At 45.1% G+C, this 18,126-nt stretch overlaps 1 protein-coding gene across 2 annotated transcripts in view; it reads right to left on the minus strand.

The window, feature by feature from the left end:
* PDE10A (phosphodiesterase 10A) overlaps positions 1-18,126 on the minus strand; it is a 490,921-nt gene that overhangs the window by 34,449 nt on the left and 438,346 nt on the right. For both annotated transcript variants that reach the window (XM_063917548.1, XM_063917547.1), the window contains exons 17-20: positions 13,538-13,693; positions 10,089-10,261; positions 9,149-9,260; positions 8,810-8,890 (exon numbers count right to left, since the gene is read on the minus strand). In XM_063917548.1, coding sequence (XP_063773618.1) covers positions 8,810-8,890; positions 9,149-9,260; positions 10,089-10,261; positions 13,538-13,693 — 522 coding nt within the window. The remainder of the gene's footprint in view (positions 1-8,809; positions 8,891-9,148; positions 9,261-10,088; positions 10,262-13,537; positions 13,694-18,126) is intronic.

The raw sequence follows: 18,126 nt of genomic DNA on the forward strand, positions 1-18,126 counted from the left end.
CCATGCTTTATAATTATTAAATGTTTGATGCTTGCATAGAAATTTTATAAATATATTTTATTTCTATATTCCACATGGTGGAGTATTTGGTTTAAAATAAAGTATTTTATTGTTTATAAACAGTCTCCCGACCTCCTTTCTGACAGCTTCACAGCCTTATTTTTACATTTATAAAAATTCATCCTTATATATATATATATATATATATATATATTATTTTATTTAATTAATAGCGCGATGTTTCTTAGATCTATATTACCCCAGAGAGGGAGATACGGGGAGAATCGAAAATCCCTTCTCAGTTTTTTGTGTAGACTTATCCAGTTGATGTAAGTGTCGTGTAACATGATATTGGAGTAAACTGAGTGAGGGATACTAGAGGATTTGAGGTGCAATAGGGCAGCGGGTGAGAAAGGAGAAAAAATGGCATTGTCAAGTGCAACGTCCGTGAAGGTAGAGTCATCTAATAACCAATCCCCAGCATAACGGAAGAAAACAGAGGTGGTATATGATTTGAAATCAGGTATCCCCAGGCCTCCCAAGCTTTTAGGGAGCATAAGTTTGGCTAGAGCGATTCGGGGGCGCCTCCCATTCCATAGAAAAGAGGAGATAGCTGAGTTGATGGAAAGAATATCACCATTGGTGAGGGCAACAGGCAACATTTGAACCATATAAAATATTTTAGGGAAGATAACGGTCTTCACCGCCGACGCCCTCCCCAATAGAGACAGAGGAAGATGGTTCCATGACAGCATCAAGGCAGACACTTTTTGAATAATGTGGGAGAAATTTGCCTTATACAAGTCTTCTACCTTACTGGTGACATGGACACCAAGATATTTAATCTGGGACAAATTAATCTGAAAACGGGAGAAAGCGGGAACAGAGGTCAGATCTAAAGAGTATGAACCAATCGGCATCAACTCCGATTTTTCTACATTTACCTTATAGCCGGAAACCGAGCCGAAGGCTTCGATCAGGGCCATAATGTGTGGGATAGAGGTAAGTGGGTCAGTGATGAAGAGCAGCATATCATCTGCATAGAGGGAAACTTTTAATACACAGTTGGAAAGTTTTATACCCTTAAATCCAGGCGAGTTACGCAACAGGATGGCAAGCGGCTCGTTGGCAATTGCAAAGAGGAGGGTGGAAAGAGGGCACCCCTGTCGCGTACCCCTGTATAAGGAGCAGCGGTCCAAAATCTGTCCGTTACATAGTATCTGTGAGATGGGATTGGAGTATAAAAGTTAATATAAGAGATGAAGGTAGGGGAAAACCCGAAATTAGACATGGTATTAAAAAGGTGTGGCCACAGAACAAGGTCAAAGGCCTTTTCTGCGTCTAGTGATAGGATGATGCCCGGCGGGGAAATGTCTGAGGAGTGTTGCAAGTGCTGTACTGCCGATATGACCTTCCGCACGTTCAGGACAGAGTGCCTGCCCGAAATAAAACCGGTTTGATCCGGGTGAATAATAGAAGGTAAAATCTTTTTAAGCCTTTCAGACAAAATCTTAGTAAGAATCTTATAATCCGAGTTCAACAAGGAAATCGGCCTATAAGAGGCAGGCAAGGTCAGATCCCACCCTGGCTTAGGTAAAACTCTGATATAAGCGGCATTAAAATATAGAGGAGCCTGGCCCGACCGTAATATGTGATTAAAAACGAGCACCAATGTGTCCTGAACGTACGGAAGCATCAACTTGTAGAAGCTACCACCAAACCCATCGGGACCAGGGGCTGTACCTTGTTTTAAGGACTTAATCACGCAGGAGACTTCCGCTGGGCTTATGGGGGCAGTCAAATCTGCATCTAAATCAGAGGATAATCTAGGGGGATCGTACCCAGATTCAGGGAGAGATGTAGAGGAGGTGGATGCGTCATTCTCAGGTGAGAGAGAAGGGACAGATGAGTAAAGGGATGCATAGAAGTCCTTGAGGACTGAGACAATCTGGATGTTGGAGGCTGTTAGGGATCCGTCTGGTTTCCTTAGGGGGTGAACTAAAGAAGAGGGTTTAGTGCCGTTTAACATATTAGTTAGCAGTTTACCGGACTTGTTCCCAAACCGGTGGTAACGATAATTTACTGCATATAAGGATTTATTACCTCTACTACTTAAGTATTCATTGAAGTGAGTCTTAGCAGTGAGGTATACCTGCTTATTAGTCATAGTAGGGCTTTGACAATAAGCTGAGTAGGCAGTGGATAGCAAATTCTGCAATGATAAATAAGTGGCAGCATATGATTTGTTGAGACGGGCCACATATGACAGAATGTTTCCCCGTAGGACCGACTTAGATGCTTGCCAAAATAGGGGGGGATTATCAATCACGTGGGACTGATTATTTGCGTAGTATTCTTCCCAACTAGTTTGAAGCATTGTTTTAAATTCCAAGGAGGTCAAAAGGTGGGATGGGAAACGCCATATGATTTTGTTAGGGGGTTCATCAGAGATGTGCAAAGAGAACCATTGTAGAGAATGATCCGAAACAGATATCGGCTCAATCTCCACAGATGAGACTCTTGTGTACAAGGCCAGAGACAGCAACAGGTAGTCTATGCGGGACAGAGTGTGATAGGCGGCAGACATACAGGTATACATTTTGACAGTGGGATTATTAACTCTCCAGATGTCCACAAGGGACAATTGTGTGGCAAAATGGGGAATACCGTACTTGGGAAGTGAGAAAGAGTGTGAGGGGGCAGAAGACCTGTCCAGGTATATATCTGAGATGAGGTTAAAATCACAGCAGACCATCAGACCTTCATCCATATAAGGCGTCAATAAGGTAATCAGTTTCACAAAAAAGTGTCTTTTGTACACTGTCGGGGCATATACATTCCATAAGGTGTATCGTTTGGAGTGTAGTATAATGTGTGCGATAACAAACCTGCCTTCCATGTCAGGAATCATATTTAGAAGCTCACAGGGAAGCTGGCGTTTAATCAATATGGCTACTCCACGGGACCTGGAATTAAAAGAAGCACTAGCTAATAATTTCCACCCCAACATTTGCAATTTCAGCATTTCCGCGGGAACCAAATGCGCCTCCTGAATAAAAACAATATCTAAATGTAATCTATTACAGTACAGCAAAATTTTCCTCCGCTTCGCAGGGGAGTTGAAGCCCCCCACATTGAAGGACCCAATCTTAATTTCCGCCATAATGTACAAACATGCATTGTAATCTGAACTGTAAGGTATCCAGAAAGGAAGAGTGGAGAACTAGTACAGCCCATAGAGGGGCATGGGAGGGGAAGGACACTGGGGGAAAAACAGAAAGGGGGGGGGGGACACAAAGTCAGAGACAAAACACTAAAGAACACGACTAGCGTGTTCAGGACAGATATAAAACAATCACATAACTTCCAGAGGCCCGGAAAAATTTGGAGAACCAATAGGTACAGAGACCAAAACAACATAAACCCGGAGCAGTACTCCCTCCGTGCCTGGGCAGAAGTGAGATCGTGATTCCTCATCTCAAGGCGGGACAACATGTAGTGGAGCTGAAGCCAAGTATGAGCATAAAGAACATAAATCTTAATGACATGAGCCAAAAGCGTTGAGACAGAGCAGCTTGCATGCGGTTGGCAACAACAGTGGGGGATGAAAACTGGAGAGTTCAGCAGTGTCAATTAGGGTCAGAGATGTCCACTTCTGAGCGAGAGCGACCTTCACAGAGGAAATCAGCAGCGTCATCCGGAGTGGTAAAGTCATAATGTCTGTCCTTGTCGAAGATACGTAATTTAGCGGGATATATCAATGCAAATTTTCACTTGTCGGCAATGAGACGGGAGCAGATAGGAGAGAAAGCACGGCGTGCTTTCGTCAATTCGGCAGAAAAGTCTTGAAAAAGTCTGAGATTTTTGCCTTCCCATTTCAGGATAGGCTGTTTCCTGGAGGCGCGCCATATTTCCAACTTATGTGTGTAACTCAGACATTTAAAGATGGTCACTCTGGGGCGGGTGTCAGCCGGACGGGGAGGGGGACCAATACGATGCACCCGTTCTATGACCATATCTTTACAGGCATCTTGAATGCCAAGGAGGGTGGGTAATGTGTGAGTGACAAAATTCTCCAAGGAGGCCCCTTTTATGGATTCAAGCAAACCCACGATCCTAATGTTATTCCGTCTGGAACGATTTTCGATTTCCTCCAGCTTATTAATAAAGGCATAGTTATCTTTTTCAAGACGTTTAATTTCACACTGCATATCAGCGATATTGTGAGCCATAGAACCTATCCTGCTCTCCGCTGTGGAGACTCATGTGTTTAATTGCTGCAGCTGCGCTGTGATATCACTCACCGCCTTGGTCAGCAGCGGGCCCATGGTGGATGAGATGGCGTCCACTAGATCCCCATAAAGAAGCGGGCTGTCGCGGTGCCTGGGTGAGGAAGCCGGGTCAGAGTCCTGCGCATCTGCCACAGACTTCTTGGACACCGGGGTGTGCATGAGGGAGTCGCCGTCCGGCGCCATGACAGGGTCCGCTCCTCTCTTCACTTGTCACAGCGCCTGCTGCTGCAAGCGCGGCGGCTGCGTGGCGGTCACAAATTTGTCCATCCCAGATGGACAGCAGGTGGGGAGGTTTAAAGTGGTGAGGATTGGAGGCGGTAAGGCCTTGTAAAGTGGCAATTTGGCCGGGCACGGAGCGGAGCTGTGAGATGGAGCAGCTCACTCCATGCACCCGGAACCGGAAGTCTCCAGAATTAGACATTTAGTTCACACAAATCTACTTTTTATTTACATGATGTGTATTTTGAAAGCCAACTTTTTCAATCTACCCAGATCCAGAAGATGCGGAAATAAAAAATAAGTAAACTGTACAGCTCATACTAGATTAGAGCAAGTCATATTGATAAGGATGTATTACCTGTATTGAAATTCAAAATGTCGACAATATCAAGGGTGAAAGCATTAAGTTGAATTTGGGCTGCCAACATGGTAGTAATGTGGTGTAAAGCATTGTAACCAGTGCCGTGCCGAACCCTCCCTCCTAAAGCTGTGATGCCAAGATGGCATGCTTAGGGTGCAGGACCGCCAACGGTGGGAAGTAGAGTTCTGCACAGAACATCCTAGAAATGAATGAGAAAGTCCCTTTGATGCTGCTGGTGGCACTGCAGTAGCGCTACTGGCTGCAGGGTGCCGTTCCATGCACCTTGCAAGCCAGAGAGAGGTGCCATAGGACAGAGACGTTGTTACCCACGAGGCCCTGCTTAGTGGCAAATGCAGTATTTCTAGTGGGGCATTTCCAAATGCAATCCACAATCTTCCAATCTATGGAACATTGGAGCAAGTGCAGAAATCTTGTGAAGAGGTAGAATAACCTAGTACAAACCTGTCTTTTCATACATTGGATAGTGTATGGAATACAATAGTAATAATTAACTAGATGGTCTATAGTATAGGCTGTTTAAAACATATTTAACTAATATAAATAACTTAATTGGTCAGGAAAAAGTTAATATATACACAAACATAATAGAACCAATATGAGACAGAACTGCACTTTCCAAGGACACATTTGCACACCTCATATTAAGATGTCTGCCTCTTCTTCCTGGCAGCTACTCTTTGGTCCAGTGCACTGATCCACAAACACACACAGCAAAATTGGCAGAAGAAGCTGCAACCACTAGGCATGTGCAGCAGTTCTGCTCTGTCCCTTAAACTGCACCGGTGGCAGCTCTAGTAATCGTATTATAGACTATTGCTATTGTGGCCATAATTTGAGCCTCTGCCACCCTCCCACCCCGCGTTTTCCTATTCTGCGTGATGGCACGTCCTGATTGTAACCATATATGCTTTAGAACTTTAATCATTACGATAAAGCTTATAGTACTCAGTCTTTTGTAAGCGGGAATCCTGCAAAATTCAGAGAAACAAGATAGTCTCATTCTACCAGGGTACTGATGATGGAAAAACAAAAACGTAAAAACTAAAGGTGCACACACGCTGTGCGATTTTGCTTGCTATATGGATTATATAGTCCTTATCGCTGGAAAATATAGTGCATATCACACAGTTAGTATACAGCTTGTGATGCAGATGTGCGGTCCAGTAGGGTCAGCATCGCAAAAAAAAAAAAAAATAGACTGTGCAGGTAGACCAACATTAATTAGATCGGTGGTGACGGGCTCCGACCACATCACAGTCAATGGGGCTAATTCAAACCTGATTACTGCTGTGTGTTTTCGCACAGCAGCCAATCAGGTCTGAACTGCGCATGCGCCAGCACCGCAGTGCACCTGTGCATGCCAGACAGCCGACGGCTGTCTCAGCCCTGCGATCGCCTCTGCCTGATTCACAGGCAGAGCCGTTTGCTGGGCGGAAGAGGATGGGCCAGCGGCGTTTAGCTGCTGTTTTAGGGGCGCGGTCCAGGCAACGCAGGCGTGCCTGGACCATGCGGGGGGCGGGCCGTGGCGGCTGTGTGACGTCACACGCAGCCGCTGAGACCCTCACAGCGCCGGGTAGCTCCCTGCCAGCGCACAGGAGCTGCGCTGGTAGGGAGCCACTCTTCAAGTACGATGCTTTTGTACTTGTGCGACGGGGCAGGGCCTGACATGCGGGGTGGACTAGCCCTGTGCTGGGGGCTAAATTTAGCACATCTACTGTACGATCAGGTCTGAATTAGGCCCAATGTCGGGTGCGATGCACATCGCACCGTGCGTACGCATCTTAAGGTGTTTTCGTTAAATTACATGTAGGGAGAATCAGTATTGGATGTACTTATAGTAAGAGGAAAGGCCCTAGGACAATGATAACCACTTCATGAACCAGCAATAAAAACAAAAAAAGTTCTTTCTAGTGTGACAATGCATCACAAAAAACCTGGCCATCAGTAGATTCATTCGGATGTAGCTTGGTGGTACTTACAAGGAGATACGTTCACAATCCCAAATGTCGAAATACCGATGGCGGAATCCTGACACCCGATGGCAGAATACCAACAGCAGGGATCCCGAAGGTAAGTATAGCCAGGACAGTTAGGATTTGGCTGCGGGGGCGTTAGGTTTAGGCACTAAGGGGGGAGGGTTAGGCTGGAAAGGGGGGTTAAGCACTAAGGGGGAGGTTAGGGTTAGGCTGCTGTAAGGGATGTAGAGTACTTAATCATGACCATCGGGATGCCGGCTTCCAGGGCCGGCTCCAGGCACGTTCCAATAGAGCTGCCAGACAGGGCGCCACACTTAATGGGCGCCACTAGCTCTTGCCGCTATATTGGAGCCAGGTCCATACAGCAGCAGCATCCAGTGACCGCAAAATACGCGCTATAGCATGTTTTATGCGGTACAGGAACTGAGTTACCCGGTTTAAAAAAATTAGTGGGTCCATAGGATGCGCTGTATCTCACTGCACCAATTGGAGACTCTGTCTCCCCATCCAATCACCGCCACGTCTCCTCATCCAATCGCCGCATCTCCCCATCCACATGAACCCAGAAGTCCCCGCCCCCTACTGCGCAAAGGCAGATGCTGGGCACTGACTGTGTCCCGGAGAATGGGATACCCCTTTAACTGATACCGCTGCTTTGACTGGGAGCTGCTGGTAGAGTAGGTCAGACCAGGAGGAGCGGTGAACGGCGTGTGAATCCCTTGAAGCCCTGTGTGCCCCATGCCAAGCTCCACTGTGCTGTGACACCTTCCGCACAGGGAGACACCAGCCGTTTCTGCAGCTCCCAGGATCAGGACTCCCTCCACCGATGACTTGAACTCACCCTGCGGCTGCCAGTATGCAGCAGGTGTAGGCGGGATGATGGAGCAGATCCTCATGGAGTCAGTGTGCCAGAAGCAGGACTTGGTGTGGGTGTATGATAAGCAGAGCTGAGGGATTAACACACACACACTGACCCTTCTGTAACATGAGGCTGACCGGGGGCAACCTGTGGCTCTCTGACCTCTGACCATTCTGTGCCTTGTGGTTTTACAACAGCAGGAGAGGCACAGGCTACCTAAACCTGAAATATAATACAAATCAGGTTTGTGTGTGTGCATATAGATGTGTCTGTATATAATATTATATATATATATATATATATTTATATTTATATTTATATATATATATATATATATATATATATATATATACACACACACCACACATTGCAATCTATGTACCCATACCCCTATCTGGCACTGCTGGGTGGCCTATTGTGTGTGTATCTGGCACTGCTGGGGGGCATATCATGTGTATCTAGCACTGCTGGGGGGCATATCATGTGTATCTGGCACTGCTGGGGGGCATATCATGTGTACCTGGCACTGCTGGGGGGCATATCATGTGTACCTGGCACTGCTGGGGGGCATATCATGTGTACCTGGCACTGCTGGGGGGTATATCATGTGTACCTGGCACTGCTGGGGGGTATATCATGTGTACCTGGCACTGCACTACTGGGGTCATACTGTGTATCTGGCACTGCTGGGGTGCATATCATGTGTATCTGACACTGCACTACTGGGGTCATAATGTGTATCTGGCACTATACTGGAGACATTATGTGTAAGGAACACTACTGGTTGCGTTATGTGGAAGGCTGCTAATTGTGTGTATAGAGGGGGATACTTTCAAAATGTTCTCGCTCAGGGTGCTAGTAGGCCTGGAGCCGGCCCTGCCGGCTTCGGTATTTTGCCTGCCAGCATCCCGTCCGCCAGGATCACATAACGATCCCCTTAAAAGCTTTGGATCTTAATTCTTAACACATTCCTTTTGCAACCAGATATTAAGTAACAAACCATAAAAGATCGGAAGAAGCCATAAGGTCATCAAGGAAATGACACACTCTTGACAAAACATAATAATGTACAGTCACCTACCTGCCCCTGAGGAATTTCATCCTTTTTATCTCTATCCATCATCGGTATTGGTGAAATACCAATCCTTTTCATTTCATCTCCCTTTAAATGAATATATTGCCTTGGTTAATAAATAAAAACAATGAATGTGCAACAGTATATTTTTACAACATTCAGTACAAGCAATGGTCAAACAGATTATTGCACTTAAGAAAACAAATTATAGATTTTCTCTTTGCAAGGCTATATAAAAGAGTCATGGTTTGAAAGCATCTTCGTACAATACAATTTTTCTTTTATAGCTTGCTATAGCTGCATAAATTTTGCAATGCCAAATAAAAATACATGTTCAAAGCATACCTCTGCCCAGAATTCTGCGTATATATCATCAGCAATCATTCTGGTCACTGGCCAGTGTTTTGTTACAGAACAAAGATCGCACGCTGTCATCAACAACCCAATTAATCGATCTCTGGAAAAAAAAAATGTAGTTCTTAAATGAGGAGACAAAAAGTAAGTTGTTCACTGGGATGATCCCCGTCTCCTGCATCATTATAAGAGTGTCCTTTGCATTGTATATATGTCACTAGAATGATCTCTGTACATTGCATGTTTAATATAGTGTCATATCTGGCCTCTCATTAAATCCAGTTTTAAATCTAGTGGATTAAAATAGTGAAAAACAATGGTGTCCTTCTGTACTCATATTAGCGCTGGAGAATGCCTTTCACTTGGGGCATTCTCCCTACTTAATGAAGCAGATTTGAGCTTCAAACAGCATAATTGTGACTAGACTTCTAAATCTTCATGGTTCCAGACCTCATGGACAAGTATGGAGGCAGGAATCCAGATCACCACCACCAGTGGTGCAGTGTTAAGCTCCAGGAACAGGCAATTGCTCCGTTGCTTGTAGCAAATGTGCAGTCAATAATGATCAGTGTGTGCACAAATGTGGAATTATCTTGGTCATAAACAGTAACATATTTAGGGCTGGCTAGATGCATCATCACATGGAAAGTGATAAAATGGAGAATGATTAAGTACCAGCCAATCAGGTCCTAACTGCTGTGTCACAGGCTGTGTTTGAAAAATGGCAGTTAGGAGCTGATTGGCTGGTACTTTTTCACTCTCCATTTTATCACTTTCCAAGTGATGATGCATCTGTCCCTGAATGACTATTGTAGATTAAAGTTACTGTGCAGTACTCTTGTAGTAGTTTAGAATCTCAGCTCTCACTGTTTACAGTGATTCTTTGGCAGATGCAGTCAGGTCTGTTAATGCTCAGAAATTGGTGTTTTACCTGTGTACTTGGTTGTTAAAATTTAGTGCCCCAGTTTGGTGAAGTTCCTCCAAGTGTTTTCGGTTTCCAAAGTACAGTGCAAGGTCTGTGGCAATGATGGCTTTGCGTATGATCTCCAACACTTGCTCATACTCATTGGAACTCAAGTTTGAAAAGATATTGTGCCCTTCCAGCTATGTGAAATAATGAAACATAGATAAAAAGCACAATGTCCTATATTTTGGACAAGCATAGGTATAGTAGATATTTATATTACATCTACTTTCAATAATAGCAACACAAAATATTAAGTGCCCAAAAGACAAACATATATGAGAGAGAGAGAGAGAGAGAGAGAGAAGGAGAGAGAGAAAGATTCCCACCAACTGTAGACTATACAATATCACTAAGCTAATTTCCTGGAAGGGGACATGTTGCATCAGCATTAAAGAGCAATTTGAGAAGACACACTGGTTTATTTACAAAGTGTCAGGTCATAAAAACGCTGCAACTCTAATCATGTTTATGGCCAATACTTTAAAAGTCAATGCTTTCCCTAGCCCTGTCTTGTTAGTAAAAGCATTACCCTTTTAAATATTGGCATAAACATGATCAGAGGTGTCTGTGAAGAGAATCAATATTGGACTTAAAATGATACCCCTTTTCCACTAAATGACTGGGTCCAACATGAGTTTTTGAACACAGTTTCAACCTGGGTCAGACCCCGTTTCAAACTGCACCATGTGCAAGGTTTCTGTTCTGCCGGTACTTGGAGATGAGAATCTCCAAGCGTTGGTGATCGGTTCCATAGGCAAATCCAGGAGGGGGGCACTCGGTCCCGTGCCCCCCCTGTCGTTTCTGACAACTTCTTTTTTTCAAAAGGAGAACAGCAGCAGCACTACTGATATTTCAGTCAGTCAGATTTGATAAAAGAGCCGGCAGGCACTAGGACCCGCCACTCCTCTAACAGCAAGTCCGTGTGGTAACCAATGGGGAGCTCACACCGCAACCTACCTCCCCCACTGCCAGCCGGCCAGAGTCCAGCCCAGGCGCGGGGTTCAAATGCCAGCACTGTGATAAGGCTGTTACTTATGACGGCGAAGAAGGCTTCATTAGCCCTCACTGCACCGCACAATAATCCCAGCGCTTCCTCCTCCACTTCCTTTACCATCATGCTAGGTGCAGTCAAACTCAGCCTTGGCTTTGAGAAGGCAGCCTGTGTGATTGTGACAGGGCTGTCCTGCAGATGTCTTATGCTGCTTGTTGGAGATCCAGCTGGCTGCTTCTGGTAATCAAAGATGGGCAGTTCGTGTCCTGCAGTCTGAGTCTCAATGCAGTGCCCAAAACAAGGTATGCTGCATCTGCCACCACAAACTAAAAACTTTAATAATTATATTGTGCTAGGGTGCCTCCCAGGCTCCCATAACTAATGGAACAGGTGACCAACATTTCAAGGCCCAATCAGCCTTTTCATCAGGATGAAACATTGGCAATAAACCAGGATGCGCTCCTACAGCCAATCATTACCTGATGACTTATTCTGTGAGGCCACGCCCCCTGTGATACCACACCCCTTATCTGGGAGCATGCGTGCCTTAGGTGCATGTAAATATAACTAATACCATTTCCCTATTATGGTGCCCCCCTTTTCATTTTCTTCTGGATCCGCCCCTGATCGGCTCTCCCTATGCTTTTGATGGGGCCCGGGTCTGGTGACTTAGGTCAACCATTTACAATTGCGTGTTACCCAGGTCCAGTCCTGGTACCTACCGGGGTCGGATTCTTGGGTCACTAGACCAGAGTTATTTTTCACTGACCATTCTCCAATGGGCTGAGACCTGGGTTAGTGCAGCAGTGGAAAAGGGGTATAAGAGGACAAACCTAAAAAAAAAGATAACTTCTTCATGAACAGAGCTAGAAAATAAAAAAGTTATTTCTAGTGTGACAATGCTTCACCAAAACCTTGACATTAATAGATTAATTTGGCTGTTGCCTGGCTGTTGGTGGCATTTAAAGATTTTGGATTAGCACATTCCTTTTGTAGCCACTTCCCGTATTGCAACATACTGTAAGATATGCATCGCCAACAGACAAGATAAGAGGGATAAGATAAGAGGGAGAGAGAGAGAAAAAAGGATAGAGAGAGAGAGAAGGGGAAAAAACGTATAGTTGGCAAAAGGGAAACACTGCCGTTTGAAATCCGTGTTGCATAACCAACAAAGAATACTACCTCATGATCCCTTTTACTCATCACCACCTAAAGAAATGTTCAGAAGTTGGGCAGGAAGGATAAATTCAGGGTGGCACATCTGTATATTATATGCAGTATCCTCAGCAAGAAAGGATTTAAATCACACAAAATTTAATCTAATGCATACAGTACATTTTGGGTGCTCCACAGTGACAAAAGCAAGGAAACTCTATATATTTATTCGGCTAAGCAATTTTTTTCATTTGAGCAACTACTCCGCAATGACACAAATTTTTATGGTTCAGGTGTCATCCGATAAGGTGTGTGATATAGATGTGCAATAAGGTCGCAATAAGTAGAGGTTGTTGAAGAATAGCGCATCCAAGTCTTAGCAGCGCTCGGTATCCCGGGGGTCAGCATACCGGCGTCGGGATCCCGACCGCAAAAGAGCCCCTACACACACCACGCTATTTATTCTCCCTCCAGGGGTGTTGTGGACACCTCAAGAGGGAGAACAATTGTCGATATCCCGGTGCCAGTATGCAGAGCGCCAGGATCCCGACAGCCGGGATATCGAGTGCCTCCTGGTGCACACTAGATGTGTGTGCCCAGCGATATCGACCAATACCGGCAGGGACAAACGACAGGGCTGCATTAAGCCCTCGCTGGCAATATGGCTGGATTGACCTGCATGCATGCCCGACAGGTGAGGTCGCCGACACCATGTGGGAACGTGCATTGTCAGCGACATACGGCATACAGACTAGACAATATCGTGATCATCCACTATATTGTCTAGTGCATGGGTCTGCAACCTACGGCTCTCCAGCTGCTGTGGAACTACACATCCCAGCATGCCATGCCTCAATTTTAGCATGCCTTAAAAGCAAAACTGTGGCATGGCATGCTGGGATGTGTAGTTACAAAGCAGCTGGAGAGCTGCAGGTTGCAGACCCATGGTCTTCTGTATACCCAGCTTAACGCTTTCGGGATACATTTCAGGATATCTTGAACTGTCAGGCTATAGTAATCTTTAGATGAAGGCATTTTAGAACACACATTAAATAATTTTTTGCATGTTTTTTAAGCAACGTGGTTGGCTAGTTAATGTTTAAAGCCCTAACTTTTAATCACTGCTCATCCAATCACCATGTGCACACACAGAGGAGAGATCAACGATAACGACATGATACCCCCGCCATGCTTGCCCCTTCTTACTCTACTGCTTAACACTCAAACACAGTATTATTTAGAAAATCAGTCTGTTTACTGTTTTTACCTGCAAAATAGACACAGTCTGAGAGAAGTGGTGTTGTTCCATTGTTGATGTGGAATATAATGCTGCCAAGGGATGATCAAATTTTTGTAAGTAGCTGTTACTATACCCCCGGTGATCCAGGTCATGACATAGGCATGCTATCAACAGTCCTTGTCTCTAAAATACAGAAATGTTTTGTTTCTTTAACACAATTGTTAATGGTAACTCTGAAGTAATAGTTAAATACTATGAGACAAAAGCACCTTTGTGAAATGACAAGTGACTAAAATGTGAATCACTCATTATACGTGCAGTAAATATAGCTATTCTTATACGGCAATAAGGCCCAAAAAGTGGACATCACTTAAGTATGCATGGGAGCAAACTCGCTTATTGCAGGAAATGTGGCTGTGCAACTGTTAATAATATGTGCATTGGGCATTAAAGATTATCTGTTTATTAGGTTACATTATAGGGGTATATTTACTAAGGTCCCGATTTTGACCGAGATGCCGTTTTTTCTTCAAAGTGTCATCTCGGGAATTTACTAAGCAGAAATCACGGCAGTGATGAGGCCATTCGTATTTTTTTGCAAGTCCAAGAATAAAAATACGAATGAATACACCATCGGTCAAAACGCGGCTGTTTAGATATGAATCTCGGTCATTTACTAAGAAGTGCAAAGCAAAAAAAAAAAAAAAAACACTGCCGTGAAAAAATACAACTCGTAAAAAAGGGCTAAAAAAAAACAGACCTGCTTTTTTGAGCCGTGATTGTATAGGCATGCAGGGATCCATGAGATCCGTGCATGTATATCAGTGGGAAGGGGTGGGAAAGTGTTAATTTTTTGTAAAAAAATTGCGTGGGGTCCCCCCTCCTAAGCATAACCAGCCTCGGGCTCTTTGAGCCGATCCTGGTTGCAGAAATATGGGAAAAAAATGGACAGGGGTTCCCCCATATTTAAGCAACCAGCATCGGGCTCTGCGCCTGGTCCTGGTTCCAAAAATACGGGGGATAAAAAGCGTAGGGGTCCCCCGTATTTTTAAAACCAGCACCGGGCTCCACTAGCTGGACAGATAATGCCACAGCCGGGGGTCACTTTTATACCGTGCCCTGCGGCCGTGGCATCAAATATCCAACTAGTCACCCCTGGCCGGGGTACCCTGGGGGAGTGGGGACCCCTTCAATCAAGGGGTCCCCCCCCCCAGCCACCCAAGGGCCAGGGGTGAAGCCCGAGGCTGTCCCCCCCATCCAATGGGCTGCGGATGGGGGGCTGATAGCCTTTTTGTAAAAGTGATTGATATTGTTTTTAGTAGCAGTACTACAAGGCCCAGCAAGCCTCCCCCGCATGCTGGTACTTGGAGAACCACAAGTACCAGCATGCGGCGGAAAAACGGGCCCGCTGGTACCTGTAGTACTACTACTAAAAAAATACCCAAAAAAGACAATACACACACACCTTGAAAGTAAAGTTTTATTACATCCATCCACACAAACATACATACATACTTACCTTATGTTCACACGAGGGTCGGTCCTCTTCTCCAGTAGAATCCATGGGGTACCTGTTGAATAAATTATACTCACCAGATCCAGGGTACCAGGCTCCTCGGATAATCCTTTTGTAATCCACGTACTTGATTAAAAAAATAAAACGGATACCCGAGCCACGCACTGAAAGGGGACCCATGTTTTCACATGGGTCCCCTTTCCCCGAATGCCAGAAACCCACTCTGACTGATGTCTAAGTGGGTTTCTTCAGCCAATCAGGGAGCGCCACGTTGTAGCACCCTCCTGATCGGCTGTGTGCTCCTGTACTGTCTGACAGGCGGCACACGGCAGTGTTACAATGTAGCGCCTATGCGCTCCATTGTAACCAATGGTGGGAACTTTCTGCTCAGCGGTTGACCGAAAGTGACCTCACCGCTGATCACAAAGTTCCCACCATTGGTTACAATGGAGCGCATAGGCGCTACATTGTAACACTGCCGTGTGCCGCCTGTCAGACAGTACAGGAGCACACAGCCGATCAGGAGGGTGCTACAACGTTGCGCTCCCTGATTGGCTGAAGAAACCCACTTAGACATCAGTCAGAGTGGGTTTCTGGCATTCGGGGAAAGGGGACCCATGTGAAAACATGGGTCCCCTTTCAGTGCGTGGCTCGGGTATCCGTTTTATTTTTTTAATCAAGTACGTGGATTACAAAAGGATTATCCGAGGAGCCTTGTACCCTGGATCTGGTGAGTATAATTTATTCAACAGGTACCCCATGGATTCTACTGGAGAAGAGGACCGACCCTCGTGTGAACATAAGGTAAGTATGTATGTATGTTTGTGTGGATGGATGTAATAAAACTTTACTTTCAAGGTGTGTGTGTATTGTCTTTTTTGGGGTATTTTTTTAGTAGTAGTACTACAGGTACCAGCGGGCCCGTTTTTCCGCCGCATGCTGGTACTTGTGGTTCTCCAAGTACCAGCATGCGGGGGAGGCTTGCTGGGCCTTGTAGTACTGCTACTAAAAACAATATCAATCACTTTTACAAAAAGGCTATCAGCCCCCCATCCGCAGCCCATTGGATGGGGGGGACAGCCTCGGGCTTCACCCCTGGCCCTTGGGTGGCTGGGGGGGGGACCCCTTGATTGAAGGGGTCCCCACTCCCCCAGGGTACCCCGGCCAGGGGTGACTAGTTGGATATTTGATGCCACGGCCGCAGGGCACGGTATAAAAGTGACCCCCGGCTGTGGCATTATCTGTCCAGCTAGTGGAGCCCGGTGCTGGTTTTAAAAATACGGGGGACCCCTACGCTTTTTGTCCCCCGTATTTTTGGAACCAGGACCAGGCGCAGAGCCCGATGCTGGTTGCTTAAATATGGGGGAACCCCTGTCCATTTTTTTCCAATATTTCTGCAACCAGGATCGGCTCAAAGAGCCCGAGGCTGGTTTGCCTTAGGAGGGGGGACCCCACGCAAATTTTTTTTTTAACATTTAAACTTTTTTTTTTTTAACAAAGTGCACAATGAAGCCCAGCACGGATCTCTCAGATCCGGCCGAGATTCATTGTATTAAAGTCGGCAGTGTTTTACAAGTCACTCACGTAAAACACTGCCTAAAAAAACGAATGACATCGACATCGGAAAACCCGAAAATGCAGAATACGGCAGCTTAGTAAATTAGTCGTAACAAATTCAAAAAGTTGCAGTTTTACACTTTCGATGTCATTCGTGATTATTCTCCCATTAAATCGGGAGAATTACGAATGTTAGTAAATATACCCCATAGTTTCCATTTATCATGTGCTCATTTTCAAGGGAAAAAATGAATTGTGACAGTTATACAGGGTGATTCAAAAGTCGCAGTACACCCTTTTGTTTCAAAAACTATGCAGGAAATGGGAACACTGAATACTCCAGTAAGGTGTGGGTGAGGTTGGCTATCTTTTAGGGTATGTACCAAACATGGGCGCCATCTTGAAATCGGCCATCTTGAATCTAAGTCAGTTTTTTCAAATGGAAAGGGGGTCGTGTAACATGTCAAACAACATCAGAATTTGCTGAAAAGTGTATTGCTGCAGACAGATACATTGCAGTTATGGTTCAAAAGTTACAACACTTTTTTTGTTGCAGGTAACTGAAGATGGCTTTGACAAAAGAGGAGAGAATTGAGGTCATTTTGTTGTCTGGAGAACGAAGTTTCCGTGTCATAGCTGCAGATTTTAACAACCAGCACCAAGTAAGACCTCCAATTTCACATAACACTGTCAGGTGCCTAATTTCCAAATTACGAGAAACTGGGACTGTGGCTGACAAGTCACGGAATGGTCATCCAAAAAGTGCTACTGACGAGACAACCTCAACAATGGTTTTGACATCCTTCGTGAAGAGCCCACAACGCAGCACACAACGTTTGTCAGCAGAATGTGGAATCAGCCAGTCATCGATTGTATGAATATTTCATGCCATCGGTGGCATCTATTCAAGATCCAGCTACTCCAGTACCTAGCAGAAGATGACCCAGACAGACATATGCAGTTTCGCACGTGGGCCTTAGAGCAACATCAACAGGATAACTCTTTTGCACAAGGCATCTTGTTCAGCGATGAGGCAAACTTCTATGTCAGTGATGAAGTCAAACATTACAACCACAGGTACTGGAGTGACCAGAATCCACATTGGGTGGAACCATCCAAAAATCTTCAGCTACTGTATGACACGGAAACTTTGTTTTCCAAACATTAAAATGACCTCAGTTCTCTCCTCTTTTGTCAAAGCCATCTTCAGTTACCTGCAACAAAAAAAGTGTTTTAACTTTTGACCCATAACTGCTATTTCAAATCTGTTTGCAGCAATAAACTTCTCAGCAAATTCTGATGTTGTTTGACATGTAAGACAACCCCTTTCCATTTGAAAAAACGGACAGATTCAAGATGGCCTATTTCAAGATGGCGCCCATGTTCGGTACATACGCTAAAAGATAGCCCACCTCACCCACACCTTACTGTAATATTTAGTTTTCCCATTTCCTGAAACAAAAGGGTGTACTGCGACTTTTGAATCACCCTGTATACTGGAGAGGATAACACACTGGCATAGATACTGTATCCCGGGAATAAG

Source organism: Pseudophryne corroboree, chromosome 4 (genome assembly GCF_028390025.1).
Source record: "Pseudophryne corroboree isolate aPseCor3 chromosome 4, aPseCor3.hap2, whole genome shotgun sequence".
NCBI classification, from domain to species: Eukaryota; Metazoa; Chordata; class Amphibia; order Anura; family Myobatrachidae; genus Pseudophryne; species Pseudophryne corroboree.